The following is a 16980-nucleotide window of genomic DNA, read 5'->3' as shown; positions in this document are numbered from 1 at the left end:
TTAATGTTTATTTATGCATAATAATATGCCTTTTTAGCTCATAAATGCGGCAGTATCCTACTTTACATTGATTTATTCTGCGCAACAAAAATAAAGCAAAAAATTTATTATTAAGGAATTGACAGCAGATCTTTATTAAATACAATATAAATACAATGTAAATTTATGTTGAATATTGTGTATTAAAAGAAAAAAATATCTTTCATTTCTAATATACTTTACGCTAATAAATAAATATCCTTTAAAGAATTAAAGAACAAGCTTTCTAATTATAGTTCTATCAACATAATTAGAATAGATATACATATTTATATTATAAATGTAAAAGCCTCAATTCCTTGTTTATCATTGTGTAAATAATAAAACATTAAAGTTTATTTTACAAATGGTTTATTGGAATTCATTGAAAGATAAATTGAAAATTGACATTATACAAAAATATGCTTATGAGACTGATCGCAATAACTGTGATATATAGGTAAGAATATGAGTTACCATAATGCATCTTGAGCAATCTTTTCGAAATAATTTCCTTGATTTGAATCAAATTAAATTTAATATTCCTCAGTATTGCTATTTAATCAGATTCTCTTGTACTCGTATTTGAATTTTTCTCGCTGGTTAGGTTTTTAATGTTATATCATTAAACGAATCACAGCTGTTTCATCTTCTATTCACGGAATATTTTGTTAACCAGGAAAGATATATGTATTTACTATTTAATATTACACGATGAGTTACTAACCGGTATACGTAGGAGCGACTGCATCATACGACATGTATAATGTATATCATGCACGCATGTGCATTGTTTCAAATCGCAAGGTAATGTTAAATGCGCTTGTTTTTCTTAAGCTTTTATTGTTGAATTTTATTCTAATTAAAATATACTTAATAAGTAGATTTATATAGTTGTCGAAAATTTGATCGTGAAAAATATATTAATGGTCCTAATCCTAAAACAAAATATCTTCTTTATCAAAAGATCGCATTGCACGGTTGCTATATAGGCATCAAAGAGCCGACAGTATCTTTATATTTTTATTATAATACTTCTGTAAATATCTTTCATAGTATCCTATTTTTAGAGAGTGAGTTTTTATCCATTAAAAGTAACTGGCTGATTCTGAAACTATTTCGCATATTTAATATTAAATGAATTTTACCGATATATCATCTCATCGATATATAAAATCGCATTTAGCACAATTTAAATGTTGAATTGATTAAAATCAAGTATATTCAAGAGTTAACAATATATTAAACATTTGCTGTATGTTTAACATCACACATCGATATGAAATGATGTTTTACATAATGTTGTACATAGAATCAGGCAGTTATAATTGAATATTAATATGTGAATAGAACAGATTTATATAATAGTATAATAGTTATCGTTAATGAATGTGTTAATAGTTATCGTAAATGAATGTGTTATCTTGTATTATTAATAATAATAATGTGTATGTATTAGTTTTAGCAATTTTAATATTCAGCTTCTCTTTAAAGGTTTCCTGACTTTGTGATTTTTACTTACATATACGATTCACGATATTACTCGCTAGTTTGCTCGTAGTTGGCATCAGCTCTTTAAATATCAATTTTTTCTGAATGAGTATAACGTTATACTTTCTTATTGATGAAAAAATTTTAATTATGAACTATGGTACGTAGCACCTTTGCATATACAAAATTTATTATTTATAATGCGAAGATGAACAATAATTGTTGCTCTTGTATGTGATAAAATATACGTTGCAACCTTGGAAATATTCGCTACGGTAAAATTTATTTTACGATAGCAAAAAGAATTGAATTTTAATGTTCATGTAATGTGCACAGTAATATTTACTTTTCAGTTTGTGAATACGGCAGTATCTTACTTCACAGTGATTTATTCCAATGCGATAATAATAATTGAGAGAGAAAACTTGTTTAAACATATCTTACCAAATTAATAAAGAAAATAAATTAATTACAATGTATAGAATACATTGATCGGAAAGTTAAATATATTACGTGCTAAAGTTCGTTCTTAATCCTTCAATGTTAATACATTCAAAATATTAATACATAGATTATTATACATAGAATATTAATACATAGAATATTAATACATACTCTAGAAAAGAATAGTTATTTGTGTAACAAGTGTCGTAAGATGAAAATTCCTGGGTGCGGAGTTTACGCACGAGTCGAAGCGAGTGCGGTAACCGCACCCGGGAATTTTCATCTTTACACACGACTTACACTCCCTATTTTATGTGGCAAGTGCCTGGAAAGTGGTCTATCACGCACGCGTAGCGTGCGTAATGGGGCACTTTCCATGCACGTGTTGCATAAAGCATATTGTCTAATCAAATTTAGTAATAGATGTATAAGTCGAATATACATATAAGTCTGAATATTTTGTTTATCATAAAATTTACGTCGTAAATAACTAACATGAAACATCGAAACAATATAGTTCAATCATGAATTGGTTATTAAACAATAATTTAAAGTTATTTTTTTTGAAAACTGTGTTGCTCAGAAAATACATAGCAATTATCATAATACGCAATCGACTAGACATACATGCAATTGACTAATTGTAAGACATATAATTCAACATTTCTGTCATTAACCGTATTGTATTTCTTTTCTATATTTATCTTATTCGAAATGATTAATTATATCGCGAAAATGGCTTGGAGTGTATATTTAATTGAAATGATACAAACGTGCAAGATGTTAAACTTGTCGAACTTTAAAGCGAATTCATCATTTCGTAACTATACTTGATCTGCAGCGTAAGTTTCGGTGGTTCAGAAGAGACTGATAAGCCGTTCAATACATCGTAGAATGTACTTGCCACTGCGCATGTGCTTTAGAAATAAGGAAAATAGAACAATATTATCTCGCAGTAAAGGCGGTTTCATATAGCAATTTGAATAATTTACGTTATTTTCCTATTTCTTATTTCTCATAATATTTCAGAAAAGATAGCTTTCTTTATACACAATTTTCTTTACGAAATAATTCCATTGTATATCGCAAGCACATTTTGATAAGTATTAAATATTCATCAAGAATATACACTCTATTATTCGTTTCTCGGATAATTTAAAAGAAAAGGGATGAGAGATCGATGTAAACAATATATGGACTTAATACGCGCTTCGAAACTACGCTGTTCAGTCTCAGTTTGTCTTTAGTGCATTATGCATCTAATCGAAGAGCACTATTATACAATCAATAAACCTTTTTTAAAAATATTAGGTATTTGGCCTTATAATAAATCACGATTTGCATTAATGCAGCAGTTGTTAATTACTACTTTAACCATCACGTATATTGGGATGCAGGTAACAGTTCATTTGTTTATAATGTTTATATTATCATCAAAAACAATATGTGACTTACATTTTTAAAAAGTTAAATACTTTTCAAAAATTATTTACATTAATTAATCTTTAATTATAATAATTTTTAAATTATTATTATTTTAAGTAAAATGTATTAGAACTATTATAATAAATAAAGTTAACGTTAAAAATGTTTATTCGTTTTACAGCGTAATAAAACATTTTTATTATAATCTGTTGCGATCATTATATTTATTGCTTCTAGTTATCAGTTTTTGTTACAATGAGATATAATATGACTCTCTTCATTAAAATTATGTCGGCTGTTTGCCCCTTTATACTAATTACAATAAAGTACTGCATGTTTATCTTGAAGGCAAAATCTGTAAGTTCTAAATCGATTTGCACAAACAACAATTAGAAGTTTCACTCGCGAAGTTACATTGAACAAATGTTAATTAAACTAATAAATATTTAAATGACAGATACAAAATTTGCACTATCTCATCCGAGAGGACTGGAAGATAATACGAAATAAATTAGAAATCAAGATTATACTGGAATACGCTCATTGTAGTCGAATTTCTGCTATTGTTCTGTTCCGTAAGAAAATTGTTTTGTTAATCTTAGTTCTATATATCTATCTATAATTTACTATAAAAATAGTATTCTGAAATTAAAAATGTATATATACATTTTTATATATAAATAATATTTTTAAAATGCCTACTACTAGATATATTTAATTATTTATTATTCTGTAACATAAAAAAAAAGATTTTCTACATACCGATTGCTTTTTAATGTGAAATTAAAATGCATATTCTGTTAAGATTATTCTCCAGCAAGCGTAGCTTTATAAATATTTAAAAAATATATAGATTTACTCTCTTTACTAGTTCTAAATATAAAATACCTTTCGCTTATGGAAATAAAGTACTGTTCACGAAATAAATACTGTGCATGAAAAAATGCACAAAATAATAATTATATAAAATAATTACAATTATAGTCATTGCATGTAAATTTATAAAGGTTTTTTGTTTTACATGTCTTACAGTATTCGCCGATTTTGTAGTAATTGTTATAGCCATCGTCCAATTTCTTCCGAATATTCTTGACGTTGTTTTGCCGTTGGACGAACCACGACCACGTAAACTTCTTGTTGCAGCGAAATACTTTGTTTCTCAGGATAAATACTTCTTGACTAAAGCATTTCATGAAATCGTGATCATTGCGATATGTGCGTTAATTGTATTCGCGACGGCGTCACAAATGTTAGTATTTTGCTGTCATTCTTTCGGGATGTTTAAAATTGCCAGGTAGCGATCAATATGTACTATGTATTGACTTAATTTGATTTAATCATGAATTAATCTTGAAAATATTGCAGCCATCGAATAGAGTATTCCATTGAGAATAGCGTATTCCACATACCAAATCCCGAGAAGGAATATGCAATTTACAAAAGGATAATGCACGCCGTAGTTGCACACCGTAGAGCTATGGAGTTAGTATATCAGATTTCTTTATATAGCAACTATTTTATTATAGTAACACATTTCTTTTTACAGTAACTTTCTTGTAATTATAATATTCTTTTTAAAAAAAAATACTTGTCTTTATAATTACTTTTATGCAACACGTGCATGGAAAGTGCCCCATTACGCACGCTACGCGTGCGTGATAGACCACTTTCCAGGCACTTGCAACATAAAATAGGGAGTGTAAGCCGTGTGTAAAGATGAAAATTTCCGGGTGCGGTTACCGCACTCGGGAATTTTCATCTTACCTCACTTGTTACACAAATAACTATTATTACTTGTCTGATTTCGATATTTCCGAACATAAAGACATTAAAGAAGGCAAAAGAGATTCAAATGGCATTCCGCGACGCCACACTTACGTATGCCTGTATTTTAAAGATATTTAACTTTTTTTTCTTTTCGAGACTAATTATTCCTACTTAAGATAACTATTTATTAGAATTTCACAAATATCATCTGCTATCAATTGAATGATAACTTCTTCATTTAAGATCTCCCGTTTAATTGTTTTTTTAAAGATTTTCCAATATTTTTGTATCATCATTTAATGTACCATATTGCTTCATTGCTGTTATTGGAGTAATTTCGTTAAGCATCAATTTGTACGGAGTAAGTAAAATCTCATGTAAAATGTATAATGAATTATACATTGAACATAAATTTGCTGTAGTAATATCATTAAATTTACAATATTAATATCAATAAATCATTTTTCCCATATGACAGTTTGTGGAAGCGGCAACGATATCAAAGAACATGACCAACTTACTATTCTGTCTTGTTATGACATTAGTTCATTTAGTTTATATGTTTGTAGCGAATTATCTTGGACAAAAGATTGTTGATTATAATAACGAACTGTTTAGATTAATGTAAGTAGCTAGTCTTTTTGTAGTACTATACGCAGCAATCAGAAAATGAATGTCAAAACTGTTACTTTTGGCTCTCTAAATTACAAGAATTGAACATTCTAGCTAATTATTATCTTGCACAAGAATTAAAAAAAAATAGAGAATGTGTAATTCTTTCGTTTTTGGAGAAGAAATATAAATGAAGAACAATTTAGACAGGAATTTAAGCAGTAAAATTCCATCTGCTTTCCATGAAATTCATTTTTTGATTATTTTAATATAAATTCTTCCGCATTTCTTATACATATGATATAAGACCCTTGTTAAATTTTTAGATACAGTACATCGTGGTACTTAATGCCAGTGTCATCGCAAAAACTAATTTTGTTTTTTATGCTAAAAACTGGCAAAGATTTTTATTTCACAATCGGCATTATATTTGTGGGAAAGATGGAAACTTTCGCCGCGGTAAGGAGTACGAAGAATAAAAAAATAACAGAATTTTACTAAAATATGTAATTAAAGAAAATTTAAATTTTTGTCTAGCTTGTGAATGCTGCGCTGTCCTATGTCGCTGTGATGTACAGTCGCGTCTATTAATTTATCTTTTTATTTACTTAGTTAATTGTGTATGGTTCCATTAATTGCTTCATGTTCACAAAAAACGAGAATCAGTGAGTCGCATGTCATGAGATGTTTTTAAAAGTGTAAACCCATCGGGGATCGTCAATACATGCGATTGTTCTCTGCCTGCTGATAAAATGATCTAAATAAATAAACCTTTTATTTTCCCATAAATGAAATATGCACATGATAACATGTAAAAAGCTTCGCATTATGTAGGTTTGCATTACTAAATTGTTATGTAATTCTGTTAGAATTTTGAGAAAAAATAAAATGAGATATATTATAAATTTTCATAATTTTAGTAGGCACGTATAATTTATAAACTAAAACGTACAACTTTTTAAACATATATGAAGTAAAATATGTAAGATAATTAAATTATCCATATTAATGTATATTAGAATTATTAGGCTAATACTTATAAAACACATTATTTTCTCGAGAAAAGTTTTGCAACAATTTTTATATATTTCTAGATAATTGCTATCAAAGGATATGTTTTTATGTGAACTTATATTGAACAAAGCACAAATAAATTATAAAAAATTGCGTAAAACAAAAATATCTTTGGTAATTATACAGTTTAGGGGAAGCACCTCCGATGACCTTGACCTTGACATATGTTGTCAAGGTCACCCTCCTGAGTGACCTTCAGAAGGTTTTAGCCGTCGCTCGCTATTCGTTAAAAAGTTATTAACAAAAAAAGTTTGGAAAATATAGCATATATAGGTGCATATATAGGTTAGTTGACGCGCTTTAAACACTTAAATATTTTTAAAGCGCGTCAACTAACCTATGTAGGTTAGTGATCAACGATTTACTGCTTTAAATGTTGTGTTTTGGTAAAGCAGCGACTTTTTCGCAAAATAAAGTGTTCTCTGCTTTAACAAAAAGACTTCAATTTATCAACAATTTACTGCTTTAAATGTTGTGTTTTGGTAAAGCAGCGACTTTTTCGCAAAATAAAGTATTCTCTGCTTTAACAAAAAGACTTCAATTTATCAACAATTTACTGCTTTAAATGTTGTGTTTTGGTAAAGCAGCGACTTTCTCGCGAAATAAAGTATTCTCTGCTTTAAAGAAAAACGTAATATTAGTCGTTTATGCCTCTCAGTACTTAAAATAACTGCTATATTTTCGAAACTTTTTTTTTATAACTTTTTAATAAAAAACGAGCGACGGCTAAAACCTTCTGAAGGTCACTCAGGAGGATGACAACATATGTCAAGGTCAAGGTCATCGGAGATGCTTCCCCTAAACTGCATAATTACCATATCTTTTTCTTCAAATATACATTGCATCTTATATATAGTGTATATTTCGTAATTTTCTGCATACAAATATCGATGGTAATATACGCTCGGTTTAAACAAATAATTTTTAGATAAATTCGTATTTTTTTCTACATATTTTATACTTTATTTAAATTAAATCGCAAAATATTGCGTTTAACTTATGATTCGCAATGCACTCGATAATTCTATATAAGAGGAGAAAGACTCCTCATGACGTTCCTGAAGAAACTGAAACCTTTTCCACTATTACTAAGAAATAGAAGTCGTAACTGCGTTTGCGCAAAACAATTATTCAAACTATATGTTTAAGAAACACCATTCTAAATTGAGGTAATTTAGACTAATTTACTTCTGCCCATATCATGAAATATATTGCTTCAATGTTAAAATAGCATAATTTTCTTATACTCTTATTGTATCGATCGTTTGAAATTCACGAGATATTCAAGAAAAATAGTACAATAATTTTTACCGTGGACGCAGTTGTCGTCGCAGCTTTCGTATGAAATGTATGTGATCGAGGAACGCTATAAGATTAATCGAATAATTCTTAAGACGCTTGGGTTATGGCCCTATCAGCAATCGTATTTCACGCAAATACATAAAGTTCTGTTTGCTAGTATTCTTTTGACATTTATTCTTGCTCAGGTATAACAAATCTAAAATTTTATAATATTATAATGAAATAGTAACAGAGTGTATAATTCTTAAATACCTACACGCGTTAATGAATGTTTTCCTTAATTTTATCACATCTTTTTTATTTGGTATGTATAACACACGACAACCTCTTTTATTAGTACTTTTATATAATAGATTATCTTTTAATATAATTAATAGAGGAAAGTTCCCTATTATAAGACAGGATCCTAATATGAGATATTTTAGCTAAAATTGAGCTAAAAGGCCCTATATAGGCCCCATCTGTCTATCCCACCATTAAAAAACCCCGCTATCTCATATTAGGATCCCTATCTCATAATAGGGGACTTTCTTCTACATAAATTCCTCAAATAATTGCTTTGTCTTTTATCGTGTGATAAAATTTGTTTCACGTGTTAAATATTTATGTAGAAATAATTTGTAATCAATATATATCTTAAATATTATTTTTAGTTGCTGGTATTTATTACAACACAGTACAATACGGATCTTCTTTTCACAATTCTCTCATTCGTCCTTCCTGTTCTTTTCGCTACTGTAAAATATTTCCTTTTTATCGTTGAAACAAATAGTGTAAGTTCAACGAGATAAACCGGTTATTTGAACGTTTAGTTGTAAAATTTATAAAGTAAAGTGTATTCTAAATGTTGATAAAGAAAAATGGTACAGTTGAAGCAATTAATGGAGCAGATCAGAAATGACTGGAATTCGTTGAAGGATAAATTGGAAATTGATATTATAGAAAAATACGCTAGTAATCTGAGACTTTTCACAATAAGTGTGATGGGTAACACAATTTGTAGTTATAAATTCTATATAGATATGTATAAAATTATTCATTTTACATTAATACTTTTCAAAATAGGTGTATTTTGACGCATATTGCAATGCTTATTTAAGGTAATTTACATAATTAAATTTAAGTTAAATTATCAAGTTAAATTTAATATTTTTCAGCGTTTAGTTACATTGCCGTATTCCTTTTCGGAATACTTCAACGTCTACCGTTGATCCTCGATATTATATCACCATTAAACGAATCACGACCTTATCAGCTTTTCGTGATCAAAGAATACTTTGTCAGTCAAGATAAATATATCCAGGTTATGATGCTACATGAGTTTTTAGTCTACTGTATAGGAACAATCACAGTGTATGGCACTGGTACGACAATTATGACATATGTAACGCATTTATGTGCATTACTTAAAATTGCAAGGTAATATAAAATGTGCTTGTTGTTCCTTATCGAACGTTTGTTTCAAACATAATATACATTAGTAGATTTATATAGCTATCGAATAGAAAATGCTATCGAGAGAAATATATTAGCAATCCCTAATCCTGAAAAGAAGTATCTTCTTCATCAGAAGATTGTACATGCAGTTGTTATTCATCAGAGAGCTGCCGAGTCAGTATACTTTTGTCATAAAACTTTCTGTAATAGTATTTTATTTACGGAGTCATTTTTCATTCGTTACATCTAACAAAGATTATACACAATCACAATCGCACGTTTGATATTCAGTGATTATCTTATTGATATATCTTTACGTTAAATGCAATTCAAATTGATGAAAATTTAAAATTAATCAATATCCAAGAGTTAAATCTATAACATTAAATATTTGCAGTTAATTTCATAACTTGCTTAAATTTAACAATATAGTATCTTTGTAAAACGTTGAGTCCAATAACATATATGTTATTTAATGCTGTATTTAAATTGATAATGTAATAGTTTCAATACTCAGCTTTTTATTAAAGGTTTAATGAATTTATGACATCTGTTTTTTTAATTCCATTCGCTATTCTGATCGTAGTTGGCATTAGTTCTTTAACTTGCAGTCTTTATCTAGTAAGTAGCGTTTTTCTCTATTCTATTTTATTTTGAACTGCTTTTTACATAATAATTTGTTACAGTTCTTTCAAGTAATAACATCAAATAATATCAGTAAAGCATTTTTGATTGTTATATTAATACTTGCTCATTTGACTTATTTGTTTATGGCTAATTATTGCGGACAAATAGTGCTCAATAACGGAGTAGACTTATTCAAAGCCATGTGAGTATTGCGTTTTTATACAGATTGTAACCGATATTTTATAAATTTGATTTAAGCCGATGTTGTGTTTACTGTTCCGATATTTGGAAACATATAGTTAATTTTGCGCTAATTAGCAAAACATCTTTAATTTTATATTAATTTTATATAAAATTTATCTTAAAAAATTGTAGTTATAATGGATTATGGTATGCAGCGCCATTGTCTACGCAGAAATTGTTATTATTTATAATGCAAAGAGGAAGCGTAAATCTTAACATATCGTGTTTTAGCATATTCGTTGCATCCTTGGATGGTTTTGCCTCGGTAAAATTAAAATTTCTTTAACAGAAAAGGAAATTAAACTACCAATATCCATGTAACGTATAAAGCAATATTTACTTTTAGCTCACGAGTACGGCAGTATCCTACTTCACAGTGATTTATTCTACGCGATAATAATAAATCAGAAAAAAAATCAATTTTCAATTATATTTGTTATCAAATTAACATAGTTGTGTAACGCATGTACATAGAAAATGCGTTGAATATATGCTACTAACAATATATGTAAATGTATATTTTTTTACTCCAACACTCTTGATACGCAGCATTAATAAAAATATATACAAATAAATCATTAAAAAGAAAATAATATTTTATTTGAGTTTAGCAATATAAGTGAAATATTGGTAAATGAAAGAGGTTTACATCACTTGTTATTGTTATCATACCGACTTATTTTAATCACGAAAAATAGATTCTAGTTATTATTTAAAATATTGTTTTCTGATCTATGACTGTATATTTCGAGAAAATATATAATTTAGTATTGTTGTATACGATATATTTAACATAGATATTTAACATAATATATTTGGCTAATAATTAGATTTAATATGTCTCTTTCACAAATCGTATATTTTTTATACTTTTATTTTTTTATACAAATTTAAATTAGACGCTGAAAAAGCCTTATAATATGTTTTCTAAATAATTGAATGGATAATAAAATATTTAAATTTATTAAATTTAAAATAGTCGATTTGTTGTTTTATGACTATAGATCACCTATAGGTATACTCTACCTGTCGCGTTCGACGGTTGAAAAGGGACTGATACGTCGTTCGGTACATTACGGAACATACGCTTCACTGCGCATGTGTATCAAAATTATGGGAAGCGAATGAAGTATTATTATCTTATGATGAGACGAAGGAAAGTCTTACAGTAATTTGGATAATTTACGTTTTTTTTTTTAGTCTTCTTAGACGAGAAACACACACCGATGTGACTATAACTTTTCCGTCGAATTAAATAATTTCAATGTATATCACATATTTATATTACGGCAAGTATCAATTATTTAGCAAAAATATATTTCACCGTTTGTCCTCCGTTTCTTGGATAATTTAAAGGAAAAAGAAATAGTGTGATATTAAGCAAACATTTATAATGTTAATATGTACTCGCCCCGACACTTCACTGTTCACTTGAAGTTCGTCTTTAGTGCAACATGCATCTAGTCGAAGAACATTATTATACATCAATCAATAAAACTTTTTTAAAACTTCTGGGTATTTGGCCTCATGACAGATCGCGATTGGTATTTTGGCAACGAGTGCTGGTCATTACTTTAACTGTAACATATATTATCTTGCAGGTAATTGTTTATATATCTACAGCAATTCTCGTAATGTCAGTTTATAATTGATATTTTTCAAAAATTATTTATTTTATTTCAATATTTTTCTGAAGCATTACAGGAGCTAACAGAATTCAAGTTGTAACATATAAAAATAAAATTTTTAAATTGTCTGTTTATCATGCTGCTTTTGATTGCTTTTATTATATTATTGATACAATAATTGTATTTATTGTTTTCAGTTGTCAGTTTTTATTACAAAAAACTACAATATGGTCCTCTTCGTTAAAACTATGTCGTTCGCTTTCCCTTCTATATTAATTACATTGAAGTATTGCGCTTTTATGTTTAAATCAAAGACTGTGAGTTGCTTCTCGATTTATTTGTACAACCAACGATTACAGATTTTATTTGTGAAAATATATATTTAACAGCGTTAGTTAAACCAATGAACATTTTAATTATAGATAAAAATCTTACATCATTATATCCAAGAGGACTGGAAAATGATACAAAATAAATCAGAAAATGATATTATGGAGAAAGAGGCTCATGACTGCCAAAATTATATTATCTTTATATTCAGTAAGAAAATGTCATTTTATTAATCCCGTTCTATATATATTTATCCATAGTGCGTCGTAAAAATAACGTCAATAATAATATTTAAAATATAGATATCTGCTATTATTTATTTTATCTTTAATCTATAATTAATATATAATTAATCTGTATGACATCCACGTACATAAACAAACATAAATCTATAAAAAAAGCGCAATAGCTTTTTTATATATGTAGTATATTATTTCTCGTGTTATAAAATAAAAATATATAATTATAGTACATTTATAATGTGTGTCTTACAGAGGGTTGCGGTTGTTTAATAGTCGCTTTAATTATTACTCAATTTTTTCCGGTTGTTCTTGACTTTGTTTTGCCATTGGATGAACCTCGGTCACGTAAATCGATTATTACAGTGGAATATTTTATCGCTCAAGATAATTATTTTTATATCATAGCACTCCATGAATTTTTTATTATTTCATTATATGCGGCAATGATATCATCCACGGGCACGCAATTGTTGTTATTTACGTATCATTCTTTCGGGATGTTCAAAATCGCCAGGTAACGATCGATTCATATTGATTTATACCAATTGAAATATATATCAATCATAAACTAAATTTGGGAATATTTGCAGTCATCGAATGAAACATTCCATTGATGATCATGTGTTACATATGCCAAATTGTGAACGTACAATTTGCGAGAAGATTATCCATGTTGTAATTGCACATCGCAGAGCTATAGAGTCAGTACATTTTGTATTTTATTTATTTCTGTAAGGTCTATTATTGTTTCTTTTTAAAGCATTAAGATCTTCATTAGTTCTATATCAATAATTTAGTTCCGACGTTTTTGGGTAGTCCCGAAATAGTTCACGCATACACATTTCCACGCGAACCGAGGTTCACGCACACACCCCCCCGTGCTTTCGGGGGAGGTGCGGTAGTACGAAATAGTTCACGCATACACTTTCCACGCGAACCGAGGTTCACGCACACCCCCCCCCCGTGCTTTCGGGGAGGTGCGGTAGTCCCGAAATAGTTCACAACCGCAGGTACAGCTTTCCACGCAACCGAGGTTCACGCACACCCCCCCGTGCTTTCGGGAGGTCGGTAGTCCCGAAATAGTTCCGCATACACTTTCCACCGAACCGCGGTTCCGCACACCCCCCCCCCGTGCTTTCGGGGAGGTGCGGTAGTCCCGAAATAGTTCACGCATACACTTTCCACGCGAACCGAGGTTCACGCACACCCCCCCCCCCCGTGCTTTCGGGGGAGGATAAACATAAGTCACGTTACGTTACGCTACGTGACAAGTCTTTTGCGGTACTCCAGTCAAGGCACACACCACGTTTTCGTAAAACAGTAACAATAATGTTTTTTGACCAATTGCGTTTGCTCACTTCTTACTTCTACGGTTACAGACGGCCGACCGAGCAGCAACGCGATTGGTCGAAACCTTACTGTTCGTTCTACACAAAATGTGAGTGTGCCCTGCTGTAAAAAACGCTCGTTGTAAGTTCAGATAAACATATTTATTACGTCCATGCGAAACGTCTAATTAGAACCTAGAAGTAGAGCTTGTACGTCATACTCAACTCGAGTTGGCTTGAAACCCGACCCAGTCGAAAATGCTATAAAGCCACCGGCACACGGATTATGTTTTCCGGCTGCATTGCTTGCACAAATACCTCGTACCTGAGGTAGAGCGCCGCACACTTTGTTTTACGATTGTCAGGCTAAAATCTAAAAAACTATTTAAAAAACCCGAAGATAGGACATCGATACATAATCTCTAGATATCGTGACAAAATCACCTGCAAAACCCTGTCTCAATCGTGAAGGGCGGTTCATTCAGAAGTACAGCCCTCTGAACTAGTGTAGCCATTCAGCAATAGAAACCGGACCTCATGTGTGCAATGTTGCTTGTGCTCAATAGTGTCGTGTGTGCATTCGTCTCCTATTTTTTATTTGTGCGCAATAGAGCTTGTAGGCAATCGATCTGTGGGCAAGTAATATTATGTGTGCAATGTTGCTTTGTGCAATAGTATCTTGTGTGCAAACGTCCATTCTTCTCTTATTTTTTAATTGTGCGCAATAGAGCTTGTAGGCAATCGATGTGTAGGCAATTATCTATGATGTGTGCAATGCTGCTTGTGTGCAATAGTATCTTGTGTGCAAACGTCCATTCTTCTCTTAATTTTTAATTGTACGCAATAGTGCTTGTAGGCAATCGATCTGTAGGCAATAATATTATGTGTGCAATGCGGCTTGTGTTGCAATAGTATCTTGTGTGCAAACGTCCATTCGTCTCTTACTTTTTTAATTGTGCACAATAGGGCTTGTAGGCAATCGACTTGTAGGCAATAATTTTTGTGCGCAAACGAATTCGTCGGCAAATGAGATGTTGGCAAACGACACTGTAGGCAATTGATTTGTAGGCAATTGGGACCCTCCCGATAAAAGTTCAAAGTTTAAAAAACTTAACTAAAACTTAACTTAATTTAAAAACTTAAGTAAAATAAATGAACATTTCTCATCTGTTATGTTGTACGATAATTTCATTGCATAGGATTTTTTCATATTTAACTTTTTCTTTTTATTTAAAGATTTTCCAACATTTTGACGTCATCATTTAATGTGCCATATTGCCTTATTGCTATCCTTGGAGTGCTTTCATTGAGTGTCAATATATTCAGAGTAAATATGATTTTTATTTTATAAATATTAATTATAATTTACACAATTATGCATTATTCTAATGATCATGCAGCTTATAAAAATTATGATTTCTAATCAAACAGTTCGTTCAAGCGATAACACTAACAAAAGACATGGATGATATATTTGTATCTTTTACTGCTACTATGGGTCATATAATTTACATGTTTGTGGCGAATTATATTGGGCAGAAGGCCACCGATTACAATAACAATATTTTTAAATTAGTGTAAGTATTAGTAATTACTTTTGTTCAATTAATGCTCGCAATACGCGAAAATAAAAAAATAAATATTTTAATAGTAGGAGCTTTATATGAACATTCAAATCCTACAAGGTAAAAGTTCTCTTTGTTATTTTATATAATCTTTTTACTAGGATTTAATTTTTTTCATTTCTATACTGTGTAAAATAATTATAATTATTTCTTTAAACAGCAAAATTTCATTCGCTTTTTATAAAATTTGTTTTCCAATCAGAGTAAATTTTTTCGCGTAAAGTCTTTTGTATAAAGTATTTTAAGTTTTCTCATGCTCTCTTCCTCTTCGCCTTTACTTTTAGATATGGTACATCATGGTATTTAATGCCTGTCACATCACAAAAACTGATTTTATTTTTATTGAGCAGAACTGGTAAAGATTTTTACTACACGATCGGCTTCATATTTGTGGCAAAGATAGAAAATTTCGCCTTGGTAAGAAAAGCTAACAATGAAAAAACAACATAATTTTACTAATTGTAAGATGTGTACATTAAGTATATTTTTAGCTTGTTAATACCGCGCTGTCCTACGTCGCTGTGATGTATTCTGTTCAATCAAAATGAAAAAGATATGGATAGCGCGATTAATATATCAATTTTTATTTTCCCGCGGATACACATGAGAACATAAGGAAGCATTATTTCTTTATATATTGTATTTCTATTTAAGATATTAATCATGTATAATTTTGGAATAATAATTTCAGTTTTCATAATCGTAATATAATCGTACATAGCATGCACAAAATCTCTCTTAAATATATATAATATAATCATTGTATTGGTACATTGGTTAACTATTTATATATCTAATATATATTTATATATTAATTATTTATATATCAATAAAATTTATTCTATTGACAATATTATTGTATTTTATACGTTTGGAGCTCTTTGTTCAAAACTGTATGTAAACTACTATATCAATATAACAATAGTAATGTGATTTTGATGTGAAAGAAATACATGTATGTTGCAAAGAAAAATCTATCTACATAAAAATTTTTTTCTCTTTGACTTTTCTTGTTAATTAAAGAGCGTCATTAAATCATTAATTAAATGTGAGGTATGTTATTATGTATTATGTAATATATTATTATTGAAAATTTTTTGCACTATTACCATGTTTCTGTGTTTGAAGCAGCAAGAAGTCTTTCAGTTTTGTTCCCTTTACTATATAGCTCCTCTCTCATTCTTTCATTTATGAAAAGAATATTAGAGTCAGTAGAAGAAAACAATTTACCTGCAAATCAAATAGTTGAATTATGAAAATTTTTTCAGAGAATAATATTAAAATTTTTTAAAAAGATTACTGTCGTTATCGATTGAATAATGACATTTTATGACCAATTGCTGATCTAATCTCACTACTGAATATATTACTTAATTAAGTTTTGTAA

At 29.5% G+C, this 16980-nt stretch overlaps 3 protein-coding genes and 1 long non-coding RNA gene across 53 annotated transcripts in view; 3 read left to right on the top strand and 1 right to left on the bottom strand.

Annotated features, from left to right (window-relative positions):
- The window catches only part of LOC139810478 (uncharacterized), a 352879-nt gene extending 350152 nt beyond the window's left edge, over positions 1-2727 (top strand). The window contains exons 11-13 of the mRNA XM_071774073.1: positions 38-825; positions 1513-1669; positions 1863-2727. Coding sequence (XP_071630174.1) covers positions 38-94 — 57 coding nt within the window. The 3' untranslated portion in view covers positions 95-825; positions 1513-1669; positions 1863-2727. The remainder of the gene's footprint in view (positions 1-37; positions 826-1512; positions 1670-1862) is intronic.
- LOC139810479 (uncharacterized) overlaps positions 1-16980 on the bottom strand; it is a 139867-nt gene that overhangs the window by 70731 nt on the left and 52156 nt on the right. For 43 of the 46 annotated variants that reach the window (XR_011731359.1, XR_011731360.1, XR_011731357.1 and 40 more), the window contains one exon: positions 16703-16823. The exons of 2 other annotated variants lie outside the window; for them this stretch is intronic. This is a non-coding gene — a long non-coding RNA (uncharacterized lncRNA). Of the gene's footprint in view, positions 1-2726; positions 2864-16702; positions 16824-16980 lie in introns of those variants that run through there. One more of the 46 variants, XR_011731380.1, reaches the window with a different exon arrangement.
- LOC139810474 (uncharacterized) lies at positions 7600-11120 on the top strand. Of its 2 annotated transcripts, none has more exons than XM_071774067.1 (9): positions 7600-8318; positions 8787-8906; positions 9003-9120; positions 9291-9552; positions 9628-9744; positions 10101-10191; positions 10257-10399; positions 10672-10705; positions 10787-11120. In XM_071774067.1, exons 1-9 carry the CDS (start codon positions 8178-8180, stop codon positions 10835-10837), a joined length of 1077 nt encoding a protein of 358 aa, XP_071630168.1. In that variant the 5' UTR covers positions 7600-8177; the 3' UTR covers positions 10838-11120. The 2 variants fall into 2 exon arrangements, with proteins under 2 accessions (XP_071630168.1, XP_071630167.1); XM_071774066.1 differs by having other exon boundaries at positions 7613-8318; positions 10573-10705; positions 10787-11089.
- LOC139810461 (uncharacterized) lies at positions 11367-16708 on the top strand. Of its 4 annotated transcripts, none has more exons than XM_071774039.1 (9): positions 11367-12041; positions 12266-12385; positions 12491-12608; positions 12893-13154; positions 13231-13341; positions 15205-15295; positions 15400-15545; positions 15620-15653; positions 15878-15981. In XM_071774039.1, the coding sequence occupies exons 1-8, from the start codon at positions 11895-11897 to the stop codon at positions 15633-15635; spliced, it is 1011 nt and encodes a 336-aa protein (XP_071630140.1). In that variant the 5' UTR covers positions 11367-11894; the 3' UTR covers positions 15636-15653; positions 15878-15981. The 4 variants fall into 4 exon arrangements, with proteins under 4 accessions (XP_071630140.1, XP_071630138.1, XP_071630139.1 ...); XM_071774037.1 differs by lacking the exon at positions 15620-15653 and adding an exon at positions 16085-16708 and having other exon boundaries at positions 11417-12041; positions 13004-13154; positions 15878-16010; XM_071774038.1 differs by lacking the exon at positions 15620-15653 and adding an exon at positions 16085-16708 and having other exon boundaries at positions 11421-12041; positions 13046-13154; positions 15878-16010.

The sequence above is a fragment of the Temnothorax longispinosus genome, chromosome 3 (genome assembly GCF_030848805.1).
Source record: "Temnothorax longispinosus isolate EJ_2023e chromosome 3, Tlon_JGU_v1, whole genome shotgun sequence".
Taxonomy (NCBI): domain Eukaryota; kingdom Metazoa; phylum Arthropoda; class Insecta; order Hymenoptera; family Formicidae; genus Temnothorax; species Temnothorax longispinosus.
The sequence above is the reverse complement of the archived record's forward strand: the minus strand, read 5'-3'. Positions and strand labels throughout refer to the sequence as shown.